Below are 27,132 nucleotides of genomic sequence, written 5' to 3' on the forward strand. Positions count from 1 at the left end.
CAAATAAATAAAAAATATCAAAGTTGTATTTTTTTAGATGGAATATTACAGTTGAGGGTTGGAACCTTTGGTGTTAAACAGCAAAATAAAAACACTAAATCACCACAATACACCAAAACACTTTTACTTTTACACTGGACGCGCGTTTCGCTAACCATGTTAGCATCATCAGCAGATGATTATAAACTGAATTAGTTTATAACATGGTTAGCGAAACGCGCGTCCAGTGTAAAAGTAAAAGTGTTTTGGTGTATTGTGGTGATTTAGTGTTTTTATTTTGCTAGATGGAATACCCTGTATATTATAACATTTTTAGTTTCTACGATTAAAATAAAGGTTAATCGCACTTAAACCTTACCGTTTTTGAAATATTTTCAATTTTGTGAAATTGCAGTAATAATTTTAAGGCTTCATTTCTCCAAGGGTATCAAAGTTATTGTGTTGCAATAATAAAAATAATACTAGCTCACACAGAGTGTCTAAAAATTTATTTTAAATAATTTCTAGCTTTAAACGGCAATAACTTGTTTAATTTAAATGGAACACCCTGTATATTTCAGAAGAATTGAAATAAATTTTTTAACGAAACTTTGTACTCGAAATACCAAGTGTGCGGTATCAAATTATTCGTAAAAAATACTTTATCCAAATATGCTAATGAGCCACCCTCGTTCCATTTGAAAAAATTGAGATATGATTAAAAATACGATATGAGCATTTTCTAACTGTCCAGGACAAGACACTAAAAACATTAGACGATCAAATCAATTTTTCCAAGGCTCCTTGAATATAAATTAGTGGTTTTAACATAGCCATGGCACTCTAGATGAAAATTTAAAATACGATTTTTTATTAGGCGAAAATGTCAAAAGTTGACATATGATATGCCATTCTATTCAGAATGTCATTTTCTATCGAATAAAGTAAAAAATACCGAGGGTGCCATTTAAAAATCAGAAGTACAACTGATTATGTCAATCTTAATTTATGTTATATACTAATATTCCAAATTTTGTTGTTTAATCTGAAAAAATAAAAAAATTATAGGGGGTGAGCCACTTTTGAGACGCACCTGATATACTATGATAAAAATTGAAGTAATTTATAAGTTGGTTTGTTACACACAACAAATTGCTAGAAATTCTAATAGTATAAAAAGAAACTTAGTTTCAAATAAATTTTTAATTTTTCATCATTTATTTCAAGGTTTTTCCCTGAGAATTGGAAATGGTATCGTTTTAAAGAAAATTAATTATGGGAAGTATAAAAAAAATAGAAAATTACTTTCATTTTACGTGTGTTGGACATTTAAATGAACGTACATTGTTTTTCAAGGTTAGAAAAATACCTTCTCAATTTTACTGATTCGTCTGTGTTAAAACAGAAATAATTGTATTGCATTCGCGTTCAGTTTGACTGATATTGAGGCTCTAAAAATAACAAACAAATTATTTGGAAGCTTTCGAGATAAGCTGAACTTAACGCACGGGCTGTTTCGTGAAAGCTGACTGTAAAAAATAAACAAAAATGAATTTATATTTCTCACATTTGCCGTTAGCTTTTCGTAATGCAAGGAATATCACGAAATTCGTTTACACCCCAAGAATTCTCCTTTCGTGAGAAGGTATATTTACAGATACTAGCTGAATAAATTACCATTAATTACTCGAAACAAATCGAATAATAGCTAAAAAGCTTTATTTATATGACGCCAGGTTTTAAAATAAAGAAAAACAAGCATAAGACGTAATAAAGAGTATTTGCTTAAGTTCATATCAGTTCACCTGTTAAGCAAATGTTTGCCTTTCTCAGAGTCTTATGTCGTCTCTCGAATAAACAACGTTACAATTTTTGACGATGAATCCAAAAACTTTTTACAGGCTCGAATTCCGGTTATACGGTTTTAGTCTCGCTCTATGGTTTCAAGATATTTCACTCTGTCTCTACACTGCCCAACCAAAACTATATCAATCATAGATAGATATTAATATCTTCTTTTACAGATTTACAAACTTTTTGAGCAATCCTTTTTTAGACACACAGAATCTTTGCATCATCTTGCTTTAAAGGATACAAAAATTAATTTTCCCACACAGCCAAGGTACCTAAGCCTTCAAAGGTGTCAAAATTCTGAATCTACATAAAATTTCCTACAAATACTGAAATTTTCATAATTTTATGACTATGGTTACTATTTTTCTAAAACCTTTGAAAATTGCCAAAAATGGGCATTTTTTTTTCCATGCATGTAGTCATGAAACCAATTTTGTTAAAACTACTGTTATTTACTAATTAAAAAGTGTAGAATAAAAAAATATAAGCCATTGTGGTCATACAAGAACAGTAATAGATATAGAGGACGTCTTAACCTTCATCAAAAATCGCTGGAAAACAAGGGTCCAAAAAATTAATTTTCTCACAAAGCCAGGATACCTAAGCCTTCAAAGGTGTACACATTCTGAATCTACATATAAAATTTCCTACAAATCCTGAAAATTTCATAATTTTATGGCTATTGTTATTATATTTCTAAGGCCTTTGAAAAAGAGTAAAAAATTGCCAAAAATGGGCATTTTTTCCTCTTTTCCCATGCATATAGTCATGAAAATTAGCGATGTTCGTCATGTCACCGATTTTGTTAAAACTACTGTTATTTACTAATTAAAAAGTGTAGAATAAAAAAATATAAGCCATTGTGGTCATACAAGAACAGTAATAGATATAGAGGACGTCTTAACCACAGAACAGATACAAATCTGTATCTGTTCTGTGTCTTAACCTTTATCATAAATCGCTGGAAAACAAGGGTCCAAAAAATTAATTTTCTCACAAAGCCAGGATACCTAAGCCTTCAAAGGTGTACACATTCTGAATCTACATAAAATTTCCTACAAATCCTAAAATTTTCATAATTTTATGGCTATTGTTATTATTTTTCTAAGGCCTTTGAAAAAAAGTAAAAAATTGCCAAAAAGGGGGATTTTTTCCTCTTTTCCCATGCATATAGTCATGAAAATTAGCAATGTTCGTCATGTCACCGATTTTGTTAAAACTACTGTTATTTACTAATTAAAAGGTGTAGAATAAGAAAATATAAGCCATTGTGGTCATCCAAGAACAGTAATAGATATAGAAAACCTTTTAACCTTCATCAAAAATCGCTGGAAAACAGGGTCCAAAAAAGCTTTAAAGGTAAAATATTCTGAATCTACATAAAATTTTCTACAAATACTAAAATATTCATAATTTGATGACTATGTTTACTGGGTTTCTAAGGTCTTTGTAAATATGTAGAAAAAGTAGTTTTTTTTGAATATTTATTTTTTACAAATCTTTTGAATTTATTATTAATTTGTTACCAGGGTGTCAGTATTTAATTGTTGAATTATAAAGAAAGTAAAACATATTGTTTTTTGCTTTGGAGTGTATAATCTGTTTCGCCAACAATGTTGTGAAAGAAGTAAAAATAACGAACAACGCTTTAGCTGGTCTTATTGTTATTTACTTTTTGCATTACTACTTCATAGGTGCAATTTCACAGTGTTTTATCAGTAACGGTTTCTATGCAGTGTTCCAATTTCGTTCACATCGGCGTAAGTAATTAAACCCAGATATATCTAATGCATAATATACAGAAGACCCAACTTGATATAATTTAAAACAGTGACCCTGGCTACAACCAATTACTTTTTTTTCACTACTGATTTAATAACATCAATTAAAAAGCAAGAAAAGTGTTAATTACGAGTAATTATTTAATTTTCGACATTATTTTACTGATGCATACGAGGTTTGCGGAAGTTGAGTGTTTCTTTATGCATAGCTAGTCAACTGCAGTGCACACACCCTGTTTGTTTAAAAGGCTTGATTGGTTCGACATGTTTGCAATTCATATTGATAGATTATCAGATGCGGTGTCACACTGCCAATTATTTACCTTTGTATTCGTGCAGATAATGTTTTATTTATTCCATTCACTCCTTCGTTTAATAATTTAATAAGACATATTCCAAATTAATTTGTATAAATGTCTCTTTAAACATTTTTTTCTTGCCTCGAAAAATCCTGGCCATTTTACAGTAGTATAAAATACCTTTTCAAGAGCAAGGTTAAAGGGACTGGTCAGGTAAAAAGCCCTCATTCAATATAATTTCTTTTTTTTTTCTTTCTGATTCAAGTTTGGGAGCTCATATCCGCCCTTTTTTTAGTTCGTCAGCATGCCACGACTCGTTTCTTCAGAAAGAAACAGTTTTGAATAAACAGATTTCAGATTATCGTTTTACAAGTATCAGGATATCGATCTCTCTGTACTTTAGGACAGAAAATCTGGTTGGAATTTGGGTTTAACAAGGGCTATTCGGGTCCTTTGTTGCATTATGTAAGGCCTATTTGGTCGCAATTCTTGTGTTAGTTAAAGCAACACGCTAAACTATGTAATTTCAGATATGTTTATTGGAGATAATTTTCTCTAAGACCTAATTTAATTGAATTATTATTAAAGAAAGTTTTGAAATTCCTTTTCACCGATCAAACAAAGCTTGGCCCCACTTAACTTGATCAATTTGCTTCATAATACCAGGAAAGTTAACCTAAAATTATAGGGCTGTGTTAATGGGCTTGGAAATTAACTTCTGCGTCCTCATCATCGATGTCTAGAGGTCTTTTATTTTAGGCAGGAGGGTTGTAAACTTTGGTAAATTAATTAAATTGGCACATGGGCGCCGGAAGAATGAAATTTAGGGGGGGGGGCAAGGTAAAAATGAATAAAAAATTGACATTTTTGGTAATTATTGGGAAAACTGGAAATCGTCCGATTTTCACCAAAATTGGTATACACACTATTTTGAAGTCGTAGATTACGAATTTGAACGTTACGAATCTTTTTTCTTGGCGGTCTCTTACCGTTTTTGAGAAAAACGGAAAATAATTTCAATATCGAATTTTTCTTAATTTCTCATATGTTTAAGGTTTTCTAGCACATATTTTGTTAGGTATTCAATAATCAATAATGTTTTTGCTCTTTTCTGTTACTTTTTTAACCAATTCTATGCATAATAGAGGAAAATTTGTTAAAATAAATTTGTAAACAATCTGAAAATGTTAGATTATGGCTTTGTTCGGGTTCTTGTTATTACCGATTCTGAACCGTCCAAGAACTCTGCAGCGCATGCGCAAATGAAGTAATGTCTTCATATTTCCTTCTGCGCATACACATCACAGTTCTAGGACGGTTCAGAATCGGTAATAAGAGAAACCCGAAGTAAGTTTATGTCTTTCTGGCATTTAAAGCAACGTTGCCAATGTTAAACCTAAATTTAGCGTGTTTTTTTCGCTCATTCTGGAATTACGAAAGGCGGTCGCCAGAAGAACGGCTCCTTCCCATAACTGCTATTTTACCAACGAGATCTGACTATTTATACCCACGAAGTTGCACGAAAAAGTTTTGATTGCATTGGTTACAACTTCCATGCAGAGGGTGTTAATCTTTTGTTGTTATATTATTAGATTAACTAAGAAAAGATTAACCTCCTCCGCAAAGAAGTTAAAACCAATGCAATCAAAACTTTTCCGCGTAATTTTGTGGATATTGGTGTATATTTAATTATTGTTGATCTCATAATAGGTAATTTATTTAAATTCCGTAATCACCCGAAAAAATAGAAGATATGGCAACGTTGTAAATTTTCAAATTTCTAGATTAGGTCTAGAATAAATTTGTCTCTCTTATTACATAGGAGAGAGAAAGAAGGATATATCAAATGTCAAACTTCCATCTGGTCTCAATTTTCTTTGCTATTTTGTTAAGAAAAGTGTTTTTCAGTAAAATGTTGGACACTTTTCTATCCCCAATCAAGTGTGGCTTTTAGATAAACTATAATATAATGAAAATATAGTGAAATTATTACTTTATAGGGCCGAAATAAAGAAAAATTCAATGTTGAAATAATTTTCCGTTTTTCTGAAAAACGGTAAGAGACCGCCAAGAAAAAAATAGATTCGTAATCTACGACCTCAAAATAGTGTGTATACCAATTTTGGTGAAAATCGGACGATTTCCAGTTTTCCCAACAATTACCGTAAAATGGGGTGAATAGAAACATAGGGGTGAATAGAAACAAAATTTCTGAAAAAAATCAAATCACGATTAAAAATATTCAAAGTAAAAAGTGGACATATCTAATTTTTCTATCATTGGTAATACACAAAAAATGTAAAAACTATATTTTTATCTGTGGCAGCACTGTTTCTGTCAATCAGCTGATCAATAAATGTGAGATCGATTTATCACCTATTTTGTATGGCGCGAAAACTTTATAAATAAAATATTTATTTTTAAAAGTAATACTTAAGCTGGTACATGTAAGTTGTTATATTATATGTATTATTAGTTATTGCTAAACCTACTTAAATATGTAATAATTATCTGTTTCTAATCACCTTGTTGGAAATAGAATAGATAAAAACCTTAACATCAATGTGTGTTTCTATTCTCCCGAATAGCAGGTGAATAGAAACACAAAAGTTATTTTTATTTAATATTTATATGCATATTTTTCAAAAATCAAATTATATTTATACGCAAAGAACAAACAAAGACCCATGTTTTAAAATATTCGGGAACATAATACCACATTTTTATCAACCGGTATATCGCTAATAGCCTACGAAACTGTTTCTATTCATTCCAGTTTTCCCAACAATTACCACATTTTTTATTATTTTACAGGTAACACCTAACAATTTCATAATAATGATTATTTTTTTTACAGACGGATGTAAGAAGATAGCTTTTATTTTTATTGTTTCAGTGATCCAGGGGGGGGGGGGCAAATGCCCCCTCTTGCCCCCCCTGTCCGGCGCCCATGAATTGGCAATACATTTAAAACTACTTAGGGGAATATTAAGATAATTAAGTTTTAAGCTGCAAGGGTAAATAATAGAAAAATTAGAACAAAATATATTTATTCTTAGATAAATGATATTAAGATCTAGCTGCCCGGGAGACCTTATCGTATACTTCCGAGAATGCCTCTCTGCATTCAAGTTTTGTCCTTAGTTTGTCGTATAAGGTGTGGTTGAACATTTTTCGAAATTCCTCTTTTGTGGTGTAAGTGTCAGCATATAACATCTGAAATCTTTTTAAAATAACGCATTAGAACTGCATTATTGGAAACGAAAAAGTATGGTGTAGTTGAAATGGTGTACGTTCAAGCATTTCTAGTTGAACTATATTTTGAGAACAAAAAATAAAAATATTATTTACTATCACAAAACATCGTCAAATGTAGACCATGTGTATAGGGATCTGTTTTTTTAAGAATTTCATTCACCTGATTTCTAGAGGAATGTTGTTGAATGAGTGATTTGTCTAAGGTTTCAAGAATTATTTACACACGAAGATTACTTACCCATGGACTTCCGTCACATATTTCTCTATTTTTCTCATACTCTCTCTAGGTTTGAAACTTTTTACTTTTGGCGTTCCATACAGGCCGATATCAACGTATAACTTATCGTCTGTCTCATTTTTGGGTTGAACCATACCAGGATTATTCGGTAGTATAAATGGACACAACCATATCGGATATATATCAAAAGTTTCTTTAAATACTTTTAAGCTGTCTTTCAGTGTTCTGATTGGAACCAGCATGTCTTGAAGGACGTGGTTGTTTTCGTATAACTTCTTGATAGCTTCGGTTTGTGTGAGTTTGAGAAGTGAGACTTTTGGTGGCACCATCCAACCAAAAAGATATCTGAAGAAGACGTTGTTTCCAAAAGGAATTATATCCTAAAAACAAAAAAATCTAGTATTTAAAACCCGCCTTTTGAACCATTATTTGTAGTAATGGTAAAAGTAAATATTACCAAGAAGTTATGAATAGAAAATGAATAATGTGCTATTCATTCTTTATCTTTGAGATAAACAAACTTCCGCAGAGGTGAGTTAAAATTTTAAACCCACCCGTTGTGTGGTAGTGCCCTAAAGCTTTAAGCCTTAAGTGGATTGTCTATATGACCGGATATTAAAATTAGACCTGTAAATAACTGCCAGACTTAATGATATTTTTATTATGGTTCATTTCGTTCACCTTAAGATAGCAAAAGAATTCTAATGGTCTTGTTAGTGATCCCATTTCAGTCTCAAGTCATTTGAACTATTTATGTTTTATTCTAAGAATTATTATTAAGATCTTGATTGCATTTCAGAATTTTTGGAATATCAAGTAGGGCATACAAATGAAATACAATAAAAATTACAAATTGTAACGAGGCTATATTATGATATCCAAAAAAATCCTTATGGGTTTTTCGCCACTGCACTGCAAGAAAAATCTACAAAATAAAATAGTTATTTTTTTGTAAACACTTCTGCGTTAAACCTAAACGGACGCTGCTTGTCAGAAGTTGTGTTTACAGTAATAAAAATTTGCCTAACAAAGAAAAAAATGCTTAACGTTTCGGAAAGTTTTCTCTTTCCGTCGTCGGAAGCAAAAAAATATAAAGAATCAAGAAAAAAACTATTTAAAATATTTAAATTGAACTATTCGAGAACACTTTACTTTTTAAAACAGATACGTCTACAAGAAATCGTTGACGTTCTGTTAAAAATTTATATATTCATTTTTAACAGAAAATATATATATTCATTTTTAACAGAACGTCAACGATTTCTTGTAGACGTATCTGTTTTAAAAAGTAAAGTGTTCTCAAATAGTTTTTTTCTTGATTCTTTATATTTTTTTGCTTCCGACGACGGAAAGAGAAAACTTTCCGAAACGTTAAGCATTTTTTTCTTTGTTAGGCAAATTTTTATTACTGTAAACACAACTTCTGACAAGCAGCGTCCGTTTAGGTTTAACGCAGAAGTGTTTACAAAAAAATAACTATTTTATTTTGTAGATTTTTCTTGCAGTGCAGTGGCGAAAAACCCATAACGATTTTTTTGGATAGATGAATCCGCCACATAGGTATAGACATTTTTTATATTATGATCTTGTATTATTCTTCTGTTATATTGCAACAAAAAAGTATACATATAAAAATATAAACGGAATAAATTTTAAAAGAAAAAATAAAGTAATTTAGCAAATTGCTTAGACGTAGCCTACATTTTTATAAATATTTTCGTATCCACTTGAAGAATTTATTCGAATTTATTGCCTAACTTACCTGTAACTCCCAAAATATCGACCTGGTATGCCTGTGGTAATAATCTCTTAAAGGGATGTACTCAATAATAGATTCGTTTCTTTTTAGCATGTCTCTCACGTGGACGAAAAACCATGGTTTGTACCATTTTCCTATTTCGTTCAACTAAAAATTTAGTAGTTAGTAAACCCGATTATCTACTTCAAGTCACTTACTTTCTCAGGTTCTGTTTGGTCTACTTGTACTCCTGTCATAATAACCGCCTCATTTTCGCTATAGCATAAACCTTCTACAAACTCATTCTTTAAGTCTCTACTAGCTCTCTCAAATGCATTCGCTATATTGTCGGGTCCTTTGACAGGCTTATACGTCAATTTAACAAAGCGTTTTGCTGGTACAAGCTTTATTTCTGCAGCTGTCAGAAATCCTAGTGTGCCATAGGACCATGGCACAGCGTAAAATAAGTCTGGGTTTTCATCCTTGGAACACTTGACCACACTGCCATCGCATAGGACCAGTTCGTACGATAAACAGATGTGTTGGAACAATCCGTATCGATGTGAGCTGGATTCGATGCCGGTGCCCATCACTAGACCGCCTACAGTTAAATCATCGATTTCTGGCAACACAGGAATTGTCCAGCCAAGAGGATTTAATGTGGCAGTTAGTTGGCCCATGCTGACTAGAGGTTCTACACGAACAACCTAAAATTTATAGAAGAAATGTTTAGGTCGGTCAAGTTTGCCCCCCCTACTAGAGGAAATTCAAAAAGAGATATACCACTATTTTGCACACATTTTGCACAATTTTGCACACCATAAATGATATTTTGCACACTTACCTATGAAAAACTAGAGCCGTTTTTTAAACGGGGGGCAAACTTGACCGTTCCCCCCCATTTGTTACGAAATTGATTTATTTCTATGTACACGGATTCGGCTAATTTTGCACAATTTTGCACACATATTTTTAAATTTTGCACACCCTCCTGACGAAAGCGATAAGGGGTTGAACATTTGAAATTTCCCCCCTATTTGTGACTAAATTGAATTTTGTTTATATCAAACGAATGGGCTAATTTTGCACACCTATTTTAGAATTTTGCACACCTTCCTGACAAAAGTTATAAGGGTTTGAATATTTGAAATTTCCCCCCCATCTGCCACAAAATTGAATTGTGTTTATATCAAACGAATCGGCTAATTTTGCACAATTTTGCACACCTGTTTTTGAATTTTGCACATTCTCCTGACTAAAGTTATGCGGGTTTGAAAATTTGCAATTTCCCCCCCATCTGCTATGAAATTGAATTTCGTTTACATAAAACGAATCGGCTAATTTTGCACAATTTTGCACACCTATTTTAGAATTTTGCACACCTTCCTGACGAAAGTTATGAGGGTTTGAAAATTTGCAATTTCCCCCCACATTTGCTACGAAATTGAATTTGGCTTATATCAAACGAATCGGCTAATTTTGCACAATTTTGCACACCTATTTTAGAATTTTGCACACCTTCCTGACAAAAGTTATAAGGGTTTGAATATTTGAAATTTCCCCCCCATCTGCCACAAAATTGAATTGTGTTTATATCAATCGAATCGGCTAATTTTGCACAATTTTGCACACCTGTTTTTTGAATTTTGCACATTCTCCTGACTAAAGTTATGCGGGTTTGAAAATTTGCAATTTCCCCCATCTGCTATGAAATTGAATTTCGTTTATATAAAACGAATCGGCTAATTTTGCACAATTTTGCACACCTTCCTGACGAAAGTTATGAGGGTGTGAAAATTTGTAATTTCCCCCCATCTGCTACGAAATTGACTTTTGTTTATATCAAACGAATCGGCTAATTTTGTACAATTTTGCACAGCTACTTTCGAATTTTGCACACTCTCCTGACAAAAGTTATAAGGGTTTGAATATTTGAAATTTGTCCCATTGTGTGTGAATTGTCCCATTTAAAAAACATAAGTATAAGTCATATTTGAAAATGATAAGATCTCAGCGACGTGGAAAACTGTACGGAACCCAGACTTCACCTTTTCGATAAGTATAGGATAACCGAGATATGAGGGTTGTCGAAAAATGCAAAATGTTCAAATTTGCCAGGTATTTCAGGAAGTAAGAGGTCTAAGACAAATCTGTGTGTAGAATCTTTAGTTTCATAAATGTTCTTCTATGCAAGCTATAAATTATCGAAAAGGTGAAATCTAAGTTCCGTGCAGTTTTTCACGTCGCTGAGATCTATCATTTTCGAAATATGACTCATACTTATGTATTTTTATATGGGACATTTCACACACAATGGGACAAATTTCAAATATTCAAACTCTTATAACTTTTGTCAGGAGAGTGTGCAAAATTCGAAAATAGCTGTGCAAAATTGTGCAAAATTAGCCGATTCGTTTGATATACACAAAATTCAATTTCGTGACAGATGGGGGGGAAATTGCAAATTTTCAAACCTTCATAACTTTAATCAGGATGGTGTGCAAAATTCAAAAATAGGTGTGCAAAATTGTGCAAAATTAGCCGATTCGTTTGATATACACAAAATTCAATTTCGTGACAGATGGGGAAATTGCAAATTTTCAAACTTTCACAACTTTCATCAGGATGGTGTGCAAAATTCAAAAACAGGTGTGCAAAATTGTGCAAAATTAGCCGATTCGTTAGATATAAACAAAATTCAATTTAGTCACAGATGGGGGGGGGGGAATTTCAAATTTTCAACCGCTTATAACTTTCGTCAGGAAGGTGAGCAAAATTCAAAAACAGGTATGCAAAATTGTGCAAAATTAGCCGAATCGATGTACATAGAAATAAATCAATTTCGTAACAAATGGGGGGGAACGGTCAAGTTTGCCCCTCGTTTAAAAAAAAATAATTAAATAAAATGGCCCTGGTTTCTCTTAGGTAAGTGTGCAAAATATCATTTATAGTGTGCAAAATTGTGCAAAATGTGTGCAAAATAGTGGTATATTTATTTTTGAATTTCCTCTAATATGGGGGGCAAACTTGACCAACCTGAAATGTTTCGTGTGTTTTCTTTGTTGGTGCAAAGGCCGAAAGCCCGCTGCAGAGGAAATTCTAGATATCTTCACCTGTCTTTCTGTATCGACTTCCAGGATATCGACCAGATCTATTTTAATGTTTTTCATGGTATTTTTGTATCTGCCTTGTCTGAAACACATAGTTTGCCAGCCTGGTCGGGCTGTGCACATTTGAGATTTCTTTCCATTTTTTATCCATCCTCGCACCTACAAGTATGATCAAAACTATGCAAGTTATGAAGATTTCTCGCGTTAGCTCGATATGTGTAATAAAATGTTTTCGTCATAGATTTTCATATCTTAAATACATGTATATTTTTTTGTGAAAAACAGAAACAAATCTTAGACTGCAAGACGGTCTTGGTCTTGGTTCTGCATTTGCTCATCACTATAGAGTGAGTCTTAAATAAGTGTAAATATTTTTAGGGGTGGTATATTTCGACTCCAGAAACACGATTATGAGGTTTTTTTTCGCGAAAAAAATTGAAAATATGGAATTATATGGCAATATAGGTAGTAGATTAAATTTATAAAAAGAAAACCCAGAAAAAATACAGTGCTTCTCAAAATTTAAGCTAAAAATCATTTTTTTTTCGAAATTTTCAAAGTAAAATATCTCGGTTATTTTGGACTTATTTAAAAAACGGTAAAGAGATATGTTTCTTTAATCGAGATCTACCAGCCCTGAAAATATTTGCACTTATTTAAGACTCACCCTGTATACCATTTATCCGCTCAAACTAAACACATACTTCTTCAGCTGATTCCAAATTCTTCCAATATTCCACTAATTAGACTATAAAATTGTACTTGTTATAGTAGATAAAATACTTTATTATTTTTAAGGAGTGATACCTTCGATATTAATCTTATCATCAATCTCTTAAGAAATTCATTTAAATTAATTTATTTAATACTAACTACAAAAATAATTAAAATTCCTTTTAATTATTTCATATTGCAAAAATATGTATATGGCTTACCTGTCTTTGGACATCTCTCACTTTTTTGTTGTGTTGTTTTGGAGCACTAGTCAATTGAAACACCAGCCAGTTCCTCAAATATAACCACAGGTCATAAAAGAAAGATACCGGTAGCAGGAACAAACAAACAAACACCCATCTGTAATTAATTAAAATATACTCAGTTAGATTTTCGCAGCCTTTATCCATTTGCAAAATAAATTAACAAGTGGACAACAGAAAATCTTGGTGTGTATCAATTAACCTCTCAGCAAGCTAACATTTCGGGTTATACAATATTGTTTTATTCGTTTTATCTAGTAGCACTTTATATTCAGATAATGGAATGTCAGTAGCGCGTATTTTTTTAATTTTTAAATTTTATTAAGAGTATTATCTTTATACTTATTATTACTTTCTGTAGTATCGACCCAGTTAGTTAGTTATTTAAAAAAGAACGTCGGCGATAAATTTATCGTTAGCAACAAAAAATAAAAGTGGTAATTATCTTCGTTAGAAATAATACTACCAAAAAAAAAATGCCTTCTAAAAATAATAGCGGTTTCATATTATTAATGGTAAAATCAATACGATTTCAGTAGTGTTTCTATTCAAAAGGGTTTGTTCGTTTTGCTTTGCATAAAGACAAAACTAGGAGATATAATAGATTGCTATTAATTGCTAACTGGCTGCACACGTACGTGATTTAATCTCGAAATAGTAGAGCGAATATAGGAAAATGTCACCTAAGTTGTCTACGCTACTGATCTCATAATCATTATACAGTATCGGACAAAATATAACGTTTGTTTGATTGTATGATTTTCTTTAAACTGATTCTACTAAAATTCAAATAAAACTTTTTTTGTGATTAAATAGAATGAGTGTGATATACACGATGGTCCGAACAGTATTCCGGAAACTTCGGCAGCATATTCTGCCCCCAGATAAAAGTAAGTAAAAAAGTTTGTATAAATGTATATACTAAAATGCTTAGTTTCGGAGATACAGGGTGTAGAAATTTCAATTTTATTTTAATTTTTTACGAATAATTTCTGAATTAACCTGAATATTTGGATGAAAAGTGGTCTCTGGGAGTTTTTTGACATGAGAAATTTGATTTTGATGTCAATATGGCTCCTATTTGTAGAGGGCGCCACCTACATGTGTTTTAACTGTTTTGAAGAGTAATAACTTTTCTTCCGTATCTAAAAGATGTACATGTACATGACTTTTTACGTAAAAAATGTCTCTTGGTAAAAATCGCTACGAGCAATCGTTCGCGATATATTTAGAATAGAAATAGTCAAAACATATCGTTATTATACAATACAAAAATAAAAATTACAAAAAATAAACAGAGGTTGAGATAGTCATTTGACTGAAATAATAAATTTGTGAAATTTTTATTTTTTTAAATTAATTATAAACTTTTTAAATTTTTCTGCGGATAAAAAAAGGATAAAACAGTTTTTGTTGAACTTTTCATACAAAAACATTTCAAATTTATGATTTCAGTCTAATAACTATTTAGTCAACATGTTTAATTTATGTCAATAATGACAGGTATTGATAATTTCGATTCCAAATATCTTGAGAACCATTAATCTCAGCGATTTTTACCAAGAGACCTTTTTTACTTTGTATATTTTTTTACTCGGTAGTTTTATACAGGTACGGAGGAAAAGTTATTACTCTTCAAAACAGTTGAAAAATATGTAGGTGGCGCCCTCTACAAGTAGGAGTCATATTGACATCAAACTCAAATTTCTCATGTCAAAGAACTCCCAGACACCAATTTTCATCAAAAAATTGACGTTACTTCATAAATTATTTGGAAAAAATCGAAATAAAACTGAAACTTCTACGCCCTGTATCTCCGAAACTAAACATTTTAGGATATACATTTATATAAACTACTTTACCTTTTTTTATCTGCAGAATATGCTGCCGAAGTTTCCGGAACACAGTTCGAACCACCCTATATAACTTTTGAGTTTTTTTTGCTACAACCGCATATCCTTTGTCGTTAGGCAGAAAAAGGGTTGAAAAAGAAAAGGGAGAAGTTCCCTGAACTCTGACCTGCTCAAATGACAAACTGTCACCGGACAAATTAAATTTCTTGTCTTTTTTCGTTCTCAAACTGACGTTTATTCTTCATCATAAAGTTACCAATAATTGCTTCCCATTTTAATTTCGTGTTTTCTTTTTAGTGCTCGCGGACAAACTTTTATCTCTCCTCAAAATTGCGCTTTAGTAGAACAAACTATCAATTAAAAAGTTCATTTTTCTTCGTTTTCCTTCAAGTTTTATTTCGATATTTCTGGCAAGCCAATTAATTGACCGTCCATATCTTTCTATCGACCAATTAGACAAATAATAACGAAAAAGCCCTTTTAATTTTTTTTCAATTAGATTATATAAAACACCGGGGGAGTCATTTAAACTAGTAAAATTTTCAAAAGTTGATCATTTAAAAGCGCAAAAATGGTATTTATGAATGGGTGCCATCCTCGACAAAGAATTGCGTAATAGGGAACAAGGAAGTTCTGAAGACGATGTGGCGCATATTCGAAACCAGGCCCGTACTATCCTTGATCAAGGAAAATATCCGCATAGTAACACATTTAAAAAACAATTTAAGCCCGTAGAAGTTTACATATTCTAAAAGTTCCTACATCAAATTTTCTACCAGTTTTGAAAAATTTTTGTCTGCTATTTTTCAAAGAGTTTTGAAAACGTGTAATAGCCAATGGTCAAAAAAATCCTTTTTTTGTACATGATTTTTTAAAATGAATTTCCTATCAAAATCAAATTGCTGCAATTCTTAAAAATTCATAGGTTCCATATAAAAATCATAAGTTGAAGTCATTTCCGGTGAAACAGGAAGTGACCAAATACAGTTGAATGCGTCAATAAATCCAATAATAATACTAATTTTATCCAACAAATATTAATTTATTTCATATACTAACGTACCAACTCTCGATTTTTATCTGAAAAAATAAAAAAGATATAGAGGTGAGCCACTTTTGAGACGCATCCGGTATATCAAATTCTGATTTTTTTACGATGTCTATTATGTTTCGAAGAGTCTCGAGTACTTAATAATAAATATTAAAAGGGCTCGATCTCTATACGGGATGGGTCTTAAATAAATGCACATATTTTCAGGGCTGGTAGATCTCGATAAATAAAACATTTTCTTTTTACCATTTTTCAAATAAGTCCAAAATAACTTATTATTTGTTATTTTACCAAGTTTTCCATAATTTTTTTTTTGCTTGAATTTTGAGAACCACTGGTTGCCATATTCTCAAGAAATTATGTTTTTTAACTGAAAACTAAAAAAAATCCATTTTTCGTGTTTCCGAGGTTGGGAATATTTTACCCTTAAAAATATTTGCACTTATTTAAGACTCACCCTGTATATTAAAACACCTCGAAATGGAGGAACATTTCGTTAATTTGAAATTTGTCTTTTCCCTGTTGGATACAGTCCTGGTTTTATATAGAGCAAGCGCCTCAATATTGATTCGCCAGAGCGAGGGTCCCTACAAATGGTAAAGTTGGACGACAACGACAGATAGTACACTCGAAAAGGTGGGGCATGTAAAGTCCGTAGTAATACCAGACTCGACCCCAACTTTTGCCAATTCCAACATCGTCCCCCATTCGAAAAAGCGGTCCGTCATCACACCGTCTCGTAGTTTTATGGCTTCGAGCCTATCGTATCCTAAAAAAATCACAGTTACAAACCACTAGGAACTCATGATTGGTTCATTTTGGAACTTGTGTAGAGCTACGTGCCCCGCGATGCCAGTCGATAAGGTAAAAATTTCATTTACCTTAATTTCCACCATTTTTTTTCACGCTTACAAACAGTAGAGAACAACTAGAGCGAATTTGTAGGGTACATACACCGGTTTAAAGGTCTCTAGTTCGCCGTATTTAGAGCACAGCTGATGCATTGCGCTCAAAACCTATAATCATATGATTTGTGTGATTGATCTTATGCGCCAAACTTTTTATTAAGCAATAATATAATCATGAAATTGGAAGAAATTCACCTTTTTTTTGTTTCCTTAATCAATTTAATTAAGCAGGACACCTAGTGCTATAAAAGCGGGTTTTATTTATGTTTTAGGGCTTCTTTTTATGGTCCTAGATATTGGCTATAACTTGTATTTTTTATGATTTAAATCATTATTGTTTCATCCGAATTAGTGCACTGTAACCTAGATATTTGTATGCGCAAAAAACACTAAAAAACTTTTTTTATACTGAATATAATTTTAAAAAGAAATCTTGGATTGGATATCTGTATTTAAGTTTTTTACCTGTTAAGAATATATTTTTCCAACGGCAAGGGTTTGAAAAATAGTTTTTCTTACAACACTAATGTAATTATCTATAAAATAATCTTGAAATAGCGATGAAATAGCTTTGAAATAGCGATTATCAGCCATTTTTTGGACATTTTTTACATAATATATAGGCCTAAAAAATTGAAATTAGACAGTCTCATATACCGGGTGCGTCTCAAAAGTGGCTCACCCCAAACACATTCTATGACATATCATATGTTATAGAATGACAGTGAGTAGATGAGTATCACTTTCTATCGAATAAAGTAAAAAAATACCGAGGGTGCCATTTAAAAATCAAAAGTTGTAGTCACTTCCGGTGAAATAGGAAGTGACCGAAAAAAATTGAATACCTCAATCAATCCTAATTTATGTCATATACTAACATACCAAATCTCGTTTTTTTAACTGAAAAACTAAAGAAGTTACAGGGGTGAGCCACTTTTGAGACGCACCCGGTATGCATACGTGATAAAATTGAATAGTAAATTAAATGAAACGATCTTGGATAGCTGACTTATTTGAGCGTGTATTTAGTTTAATTTTGCTTCTTTCTATAATTGGTTATCTCAAGAATACTTGTAATCCTCTTTTAGCCAGCGAGATAGGATATAAGTAATTGTAGTGATAATGGGTTCTAAGGAACTTGAAAATTAATTCAAAACTCTATGAATATATTAATATCAGTGCTGCTATATAATAATTATGAGAAATAATTACTGCTATTTATATCTAATATTAGTTTAATGAACTGGAAAACTTGTTCAGTGTTATTACTTCTTTCATACTAAAAATACAGATTTTCAACACCCCAAGCGTCATTTTTTTCAAATACTATAAGAACTTATGGTAATTGATCTAATACCTAAGACCTACCCAGTCTGTGAATATTTATTTATGTCTTTAATACCATTAGTTTTGAAACATGAAGCTTTCCACCTAATCTATCAAATTGTTTGATCACAACAAAACTTGTTATTTGTAACGAAATATTATGTTCGCTACAGTGATTTTTATTATATTTGAGCTCTGTCAATCTGTTTTATGATTTATGTCCCTTATTGTTGATAGTGGATCAATATTTTTTATTGCAGTTCAGTTGACTTTTTCTTCTATACAAGAGGTCTAAAAATTGAGTTTCTAACGATATCAAGTTGCCTAAGTCCTAAAAAGTTTATACATAATTATTTATTCTAAAAGTACATAAAATACACCACAAACTCTGAAATTTTCAATATTAAAACTACTGTTATTTTCTAATTAAAAAGTGTAGAATAAAAAAATATAAGCCATTGTGCTCATACAAGAACAGTAATAGATATAGACGATGCGACGTTTTAACCTTCATCAAAAATAGCTGGAAAACAAGGGTCCAAAAAAAGGCTTTCAAAGGTGTATACATTCTGAATCTACATAAAATTTCCTACAAATCCTGAAATTTTCATAACTATATGGCTATGGTTACTATTTTTCTAAGGTCTTTGAAAATGTGTAAAAAATAGCAAAAATTGTAATTTTTAGGACTTTTTTCCATACTCTAGTCGTGAAATTGGCGATTTTCTTCATGGCTGTTATTTACTAATTAAAACGTGTAGAATAAGGAAATATAGTCCATTGTAGTCCTACGAGAACGTTTTAACAATCCTCAAAAACAGGGGTCCAAAAAATTAATTTTCTCACAAAACCAAGATATCTAAACCTTTATAGATGTATATATTTTGAATCAAGATAAAATTTCCTACAAATGCTGAAAGTTTCATAATTTTATGACTATATGTACTATGTTTCTAAGATCTTTGAAATTGTGGAAAAAAACAAAAATAGACAATTTTTCAACTTTTTTCCATACCTACTCGTGAAACTTGGCAATTTACTTCATGTCACCAATTTTGTTAAAAATGTTGTTATTTACTAACTAAAAGGTGTTGAATAAGAAAATATAGGCCATTGTGGTCCTAGGAGAACAGTAATAGATATAGAGGGCGTTTCAACCATCATCAAAAATAGCTCAAAAACAGGAGTCCAAAAAATTAATTTTCTCACAAAATCACGATATCTAAGCCTTTAATGATGTATATGTTACGGTTGGTTAATCTCGAGAATAACACACAACAAAACAACCAAACACATAACCTAACCCAAACATTAACCGGACATAGGACTTTAACCCTAACATATATATCCTGAATCTACCTAAAATTTACTAAAAATACTGATATTTTTAAAATTTTCCGTTTTACATTTAGTATCTTTTTAAGAGCCGTGAAAAACAAGTTAAAAATGGCTAAGAATTGTTAATTTTTAGACTTTTTTTAATAGTCATGAAAATTGGCGATTTTATATTTTATAGTTAATCATTAATGTTTTTTGTAGCAGTTACACTCCGAATACCGGAGTACTTACCGATGGCATGAATATACGGGGCCACGTCAAGACGTAGTTAGAAGACCTCCAATGACAAATGGAGCGCCATCAGTTGGTATACCAAATGATATCAACGCCAAACCCTCTAATGATGATGATTTTCACACAGAAACAGGTAATTTCTGGTTCTAGCATTTCATTTAATTAAATTAGAAATCTAGGAACTTATATATGATCCCGAGGAAGGTCCTAGGTATATATCTTTTTAATAATAAATATAACAAGAGTTTTTTCAAAATGTTTGCAGTTTTTTATTATTTTATTACTAGTTGATTAGTAAGTCTGCGTCGAAAATGATTCCTTCCGCTATATTAGTCTCGCCATCGAGCCAACTTATTGACCTGTACTAGTTCCTGTTCATATTTTCTTCGGGTAACTTTTTGCTTCTTAATATACCGTATGATCACGCGAAATTAGAATTATGTCTGCCTTGAAATATTTAACATTGATATACAGGGTATCAGGAATTAATTGGAAGACTTTTTTTCTACATAACTTGGGAGATCCGGTATATTTTTCTCATATTCTTTTAATTAATTACATTATCGAATATTTAGAATTTGTTAATTAAAAGGTTTAATTCAAGAAATTTTAGACAATTACAAGTACAAAACAAGAGAACAAAAAAAAATATTTTCTCAAAAAACTAGGGCCGTCCGATTAATAATATTTTTATACTTTTTGAATACAATCAGGAGATTGGAGATTTTATGACAAAACTGCTCTTATTCACCATTTGAATGTTCAACACTAATATACGGGGTGTTACAAATTAATTAGGAGACTTTATTTTTCTATACACTTTCAGAAACCCTGTATATTTTTTGTCGTTTTGCCTGTAAGTTTTTAGTCGGTTTGTCGAATATTTAACATAAAAATACGGGAGGGGTAATAGAGAATTAAATTATAATCTGATTTTGAAGTGCCCAAACAAGAACCAGCGATGCCTCGACGAAAAAAATATCCCGAATTGGCCTATCGCCACCACGAGTTCCTCGTAAGCGACAAATCAACGGAAAATGGCAGCGTGGATAGGGCTAGGGTAAGTAGCAGACGATATCAATTCCCCCCCACGTTATTATATTACGTATTATACACATGCCTAAGTATTATCCTTGAAGGATGAAGCCTACGATATGCGGGATTACCGTTTTATTGTCTGGATACATTCAAATTTCGTATTAACATCCTTGGAAATTTTATTCAGTAGAATATTTTTTATCCCGCGTATCAAAACGTATATTATACAGGGTGGTCCGAACTGTATTCCGGAAACTTCGGCAGCATGTTCTGCAGATAAAAATATGTCTCTTGTAAAAATGTCTCTTTGTATAAATTGTTACGAGCAACCGTTCTCAAGATATTTAGAATTGAAATAGTCAATACATGTCATTATTGACAAAAAAATAAACACGTTGAGTAGACAGTTTTTTGAGCGAAATAATAAATTTAGGAAATTTTTATTTTTCTTTAAATTAGTAGTGGGAACTATCGAATGAATACTATCGAAACATTCGATAGTTGCAATTCGTTCGAATAATTCGATAGTTAGTAAGAAAACATTCGTTGAAAACTATTCGAATAAAAATTATCGAATAGATCCGTCATCTGCCTTGAAATATTGTATTCTAGTAATTCGGCTGCAAAAACCATTTCATTTATAAAATTCATTCATTTATGAAATTCATTCATTCGTCAGGATGGATTATAATAAAATATTAACTGAATTTTAGTTGTCGCCCGGCGACGTAGGTTTCTTTCCGAGAAACCCGACAGCGGCCGGTGGCAATGCTATGAAAGAAGCCGGCATCTTTGATTTTTGCGGAGTCCGATATAGATAAGGACACATTATTTTTTTTATTGAGGTGCTAGTATTTACACAGAAAATACATTATGAAAGGCGCTGTTACCATATTTTGGTATTAGTTGATATTCGCAAAGAATATTATTGTTTGGCTTTAGTTAATTAGGGATAGTATGTCTATATATTCTGCATTTTTTTTATTAATATTCTGTTGTTACACTGCAATAATACTTGTTATTTTGGATGCAGGAAAATTATTTTTAATGTTTTTTAGCAAAGACTGGTTTAATAAATAATAATAACAGTAATAATTTGTTATACCTATTAACAACAAAATTTAAAATCATTTAATATAAATATTTTCTTTTAAGTAGTAGCAAAATATAAACAACGATGTCAAATGTTGATGTTAGATGTCAAAATTATTTATATTAGATCCTATTTAAAAAAATATAGTCTCCAAATTTTTTGGCAACGTTGGTTTATTAAATAATAATAATTACAAAACTAATTTGTTATATTAACAACAAATTTTAAAATCATGAAATATAAGCATTTATTAATTTTCTAAACATGCAGTGTAATGGAAGGAAAATATAAATAAAAAATTAGAAATCAAAATTATTTATATTAGGTGCTTTATATTACTATTTAAAAATTATATTTACTTTTACTGGCATTTACTTTAAAAAATAAATAAAATATTTTTTCTTCGCAAAAAACTACATGTAAGAGAATTAGCATAAACAAAATACAAACATCGTTAACTTTTTTTTAAATTGGCACGTGTAAAACTTTCATTTTAATTTTCTCACCCCATAGTTTGAGTTTGATAACCATTTACTTAAATATGATTATACAACCACATTACTTAAATATGATTATTAACTTCAACTAATTCATATTATTAAAACATCTAAAATACAAATATGTATTTTTAAAATTAATTGTACGTTCATCCCATCTCTCTTAAAAATTGCTACTTCTCAAAATTTCCCATTAAAAAATAGACCATATAAAATTAAATAATTGAAAGATCGGACTACGGAAAACCACACAAATTTTCGGAAAAATTTTGACCACCTCCACATGCACACAATCGTCAATAAATAAAATTAAAAATAACTACTATTTTAGTATTTTAACTATTTTAATAAACGCAAAAATAGCACAGTATTTATACGGCGAAGTTATAAAAATTTGGAAGAACTAATAATGCACTGACGCATACAAAATCAAACGAATACTAAATTTCATTTATCAAAAGCATTCGATAGTCGTGACTCAACGATAACCATTTAGTCGCACGGCGAGGTTGTCACATATGCTTTAGTATACAAATGAATGAATGATTTTATTCGAATAAAACCATTCGATAGTTGAAATCATTCATTCATTAACCATTCGATAGTCTAATTCATTCGATAGTTCCCATCGCTCATTTAGTCGCACGGCGAGGTTGTCACATATGCTTTAGTATACAAATGAATGAATGATTTTATTCGAATAAAACCATTCGATAGTTGAAATCATTCATTTATTAACCATTCGATAGTTCCCATCGCTACTTTAAATTAATCATACATTTTTCTGCGAATAACTGATGATAAAACAGTTTTTGTTGAACTTTTGGCACAAAAGCATTTCTAATAGGTATATGATTTCAGTCTAATAATTATTTACGTAGTCGACATGTTTATGTCATGATGATAGGTATTGATAATTTGGATTCCAAATATCTCGAGAACCATTACTCGTAGCGATTTTTACTAAGAGACCTTTTTTACGTCAAAAACGTCTTAAATGTAAATTTTTTTACTCAGTAATTTTATACAGGTACGGACAAAAAGTTATTACTCTTCAAACCAGTTAAAAAATATGTAGGTGGCGCCCTCTACAAGTAGTAGTCATAATGACATCAAAATCAAATTTATCATGTCAAAAAACTACCAGACACCAATTTTAATCCAAATATTGACGTTATACTTCATAAATTATTTGGAAAAAATTGAAATAAAATTGAAACTTCTACACCCTGTATCTCCGAAACTAGGCATTTTAGGACATACATTTATATGTTTTTTACTTATTTACTTATCTGTAGAATATGCTGCTAAAGTTTCCGGAATACAGTTCGGGCCACCCTGTACATTAACTACGACCAGCTGTAACCACAACAATTTTAGATTTGGTTTGAAAGGCATTTCATCATCATTTTTTTGAAAAATTGAATCGCTGACAATCAGTGGTGACGCTAGAACTTTTTTTTGGGGGGGGGGAGGACAAGCAATTTTCCCAACTTCCTACTTTTTTTTATAGACCATAATACATGTAATAATGTATCGTGATAGGAATAAAAACCCTTGTTTTAAAAAAATTGTTTTATTAATTTAAAATTTAAATTTAACATTATTGAACATTATAAATAATGATTGTTATGACAACTCTAAAATTAAAATAAAATCGTAACTAGTCGTCTGGTCTTCAAAGTGGCCCAAGTTGTTATTATTTTTTGTAAATCGAAGTTGATGGGAATATCCGCTACACATTAGTGCAGCGGCATAATTTTTTTTTATTTTTGACAAATTTGGGATCATCACCCCCCATAGCTTCACCACTGCTTACAATACCAAACCATTTAAATATTATATGTTTATAGTTTTTAAAAGTACACAAAATTAACTGTAAACACTGAAATTTTCAAAATCTTTTGTCTATATGAGGTGTCAAGTTGCAAAACCCGCATAATCCATTTAAAAAAAATAACCTAATGAAATATATTAATAGAGGTGTATAAAATACCCTAAAATCTACATAGGCATAGCCCCAAACTGCAGCAAAAGTCGCCTATTCCTATATAAAATTCATTACAAATTACGTTACGATTTTTTTTTAAGAAACGAAAGTATCTAATCCCGAATATTTAAATATTTTCGAGGAGTACATAAAATTTATTAGAAATTCTGAGATTTTTAATCTCCTTTAAAAATCGGGTAATAAACAGTTTTTTTTTCTATTCCCGTACATAATATAGTCCTGAACATTTTTATTAGACTTATATCAATTGTTCTGTATAGCTATAAACCTATAACCGATATATGAAAACGAAATATATGTAAATACCATGAATCAGCAATGACATACATGTAAATATTCCATTCAATAGCCAAGCTTTCCGGTAAGAGTCAAATATTTATGCAACATTTCTATGAATACCAATCCTTATTTTTCCATTTGTTATATTGCTTTAGTTAAACGACGTGTTAGATGATATATGCGGCGCATAAGTAGATTATAACTTGTTAGGCAGATTGGCTTTAATTAATTTTCTCCAGCAGAAATTGCTGGTTTCGAGGTAATTACTCCCATCAAAATTACTAATGAATTGATTGATCGTCAAATGCCTGGGAAACCAACAAACTTCGTTAAATCCGCTCAAATTGATTTAAATAAATTTACCTTTAACTACTTCGAAATTATTACAGAAAATATATACACATCAAGATTATAATGTATTTTTATGGTTACTTCTGGTTGTTTTTTCTTCACTTTGATAAACAGAATTGGGTAAATTTGAAAATCGAATTAATAATGTACCCAATTTCGTTTATTAAACTAGTTTTAATCATTGTTTTGCTTGCTATTTCATATCACGAATCGCACCTCATATGGCGTTACTATGCTTTCTTTTTGTCTTATTAATTTCGTACGCCACTGTAATCCCCTACACCTGCCCTCCCCACGAAGCAAGTAGCCTTATGTCTACAGTATGTTCAAGATCTTTGATTTAATTATATTTTTCCAGAATGTCCAAATATCTTGAAAAAACTGTTTGTCATTGATTAGTCGGTCATTGTGCCTTTGCACTGGCAATAGGCACTGGTAAGGATTATTGGCGGGCATTATTTTCTTTTGCAATATATCGATTTAAAGTTGAATCTCTCCGGCTTGTCTGCATGTCTTCCAATACGAAACCATGGTTTGAGAACCATTGGGAGACCAAACCTATACCACCGCAGCATAATTTGATTAGAGCCTCTAGCAAAAAATCGTATTTTTATAAGCTAATAGATAGTAATTTTCATTAAGAGCTGTTCTTATTTTTTTCGCCTTAACCTGTATACTTTTCGATTTTTATTTGTAGAAAGAAGCCAAAGTATATTTATAGTTCCTGGAACTTGTAAAAATAAAATTGTTTCGAATCGACGCAACTAGAATTAGATTCAGTTTGGAAACTCCTAAGCAACATAAAATAATTGATGGGTACCGTTTGAACATGAACAGTAACAAAGAAATACGGCATTATTATATTTAAATTTATTATTAGTATCTGGTGGAACAGTATTCTAACTGTCTTTTCCAACGCATGGTTGATTCTTGTTGGTTTTAAATCAGGGCAAGCCAGGAGTATAGAATAATAAATATGAAAAACATCTTTTCCGCGTACTCTTTTATGTATGTACATCATCAGTTAAAAATAGAGCCGTTGTATTGTTGCATCCTGTTAAAAAAATGCAACCAGCAAACCTAGAACGATCAATTCACTCACTGAGACTTATTCCATTTTTTAATTCAGCCTTAGATAAGTATTCCTGAATTAAACTCGACTAAATTATACACTAAATCGCTTGTTTAATAAATAATGCCGTTTTAATTACACGCTAGCATTTTAAGAATTGTTAAAAAGAGATTAATTGTTTATATATTATAAATCTGCATAGAATTACCTACAAATGCTGAAATTTTCATAATTTTATGGCTACGATTACAATGTTTCTAAAGCCTTTGAAAATTTATAAAAAATAGCAAAAATTTTATTTTGGCTATTAAAATAATTAGGCATTTTTTCGATTTTTTTCCATACATATAGTCGTGAAAATTGGCGATTTTCATTATGTCACCGATTTTCTTAAAACTGCTGTTATTTACTAATTAAAAGGCGTAGAATATAGGCCATTGTAATCTTACGAAACCAGTAATAGATGTAGGAGACGTTTTAACCATAATCAAGAATAGCTCAAAACCAAGATATCTAAGCCTTTAAGGGTGTATATATTGGGAATATACATAAAATTTACTAAAAATTCTGAAACTTTCATAATTTTATGGCTATGATTATTATTTTTGTAAGGCCTTTGAAAATGTGTAAAAAATACCCAAAAATTTGGCCATTTTTACGATTTTTTCCATGTCGTGAAAATTGGCCATTTTCGATATGTCTACGATTTTCTTAAAACTGCTGTTATTTACTAATTAAAAGGCGTAGAATAAAAAAATATAGGCCATTTTAGTCTTACGAGACCAATAATGGACGTAGGAGACGTTTTAACCATAATTAAATATAGCTCAAAACAAGTGTCCAAAAA

General features: G+C 31.1%; 2 protein-coding genes across 9 annotated transcripts in view; one reads left to right on the top strand and one right to left on the bottom strand.

The window, feature by feature from the left end:
- The window catches only part of LOC115875081 (nuclear protein MDM1), a 60,485-nt gene that overhangs the window by 25,050 nt on the left and 8,303 nt on the right, over nucleotides 1-27,132 (top strand). For 2 of the 8 annotated variants that reach the window (XM_030890449.1, XM_030890450.1), the window contains exons 1-3: nucleotides 16,734-17,002; nucleotides 19,912-20,077; nucleotides 20,886-21,004. In XM_030890449.1, the coding sequence (XP_030746309.1) occupies nucleotides 16,943-17,002; nucleotides 19,912-20,077; nucleotides 20,886-21,004 (345 nt within the window). In that variant the 5' untranslated portion in view covers nucleotides 16,734-16,942. Of the gene's footprint in view, nucleotides 1-16,733; nucleotides 17,003-19,911; nucleotides 20,078-20,885; nucleotides 21,005-27,132 lie in introns of those variants that run through there. The other 6 variants (XM_030890453.1, XM_030890452.1, XM_030890451.1 and 3 more) reach the window with 5 other exon arrangements.
- On the bottom strand, nucleotides 6,947-13,479 carry LOC115875084 (delta(24)-sterol reductase-like). The gene is made up of 6 exons (XM_030890458.1): nucleotides 13,193-13,479; nucleotides 12,261-12,416; nucleotides 9,366-9,854; nucleotides 9,172-9,315; nucleotides 7,410-7,789; nucleotides 6,947-7,136 (listed from the first exon to the last, which is right to left on the bottom strand). The coding sequence occupies exons 1-6, from the start codon at nucleotides 13,379-13,381 to the stop codon at nucleotides 6,983-6,985; spliced, it is 1,512 nt and encodes a 503-aa protein (XP_030746318.1). The 5' UTR covers nucleotides 13,382-13,479; the 3' UTR covers nucleotides 6,947-6,982.

The sequence above is a fragment of the Sitophilus oryzae genome, unplaced genomic scaffold, assembly GCF_002938485.1.
Source record: "Sitophilus oryzae breed Bouriz unplaced genomic scaffold, Soryzae_2.0 scaffold_1318_pilon_pilon, whole genome shotgun sequence".
In the NCBI taxonomy this organism is placed as follows: Eukaryota; Metazoa; Arthropoda; class Insecta; order Coleoptera; family Curculionidae; genus Sitophilus; species Sitophilus oryzae.

What these genes read in the sequence shown, in the direction of transcription:
- LOC115875084 (XM_030890458.1), bottom strand. Translation starts at nt 13,381, where the DNA reads ATGGATAAAGGCTGCGAAAATCTAACTGAGTATATTTTAATTAATTAC. An exon ending in TGAGAGATGTCCAAAGACAG is followed by an intron (nt 12,417 to 13,192) that starts GTAAGCCATATA and finishes TCATACTTGTAG; the next exon opens with GTGCGAGGATGGATAAAAAA. An exon ending in TATGTGACGGAAGTCCATGG is followed by an intron (nt 7,137 to 7,409) that starts GTAAGTAATCTT and finishes TATTTTAAAAAG; the next exon opens with ATTTCAGATGTTATATGCTG.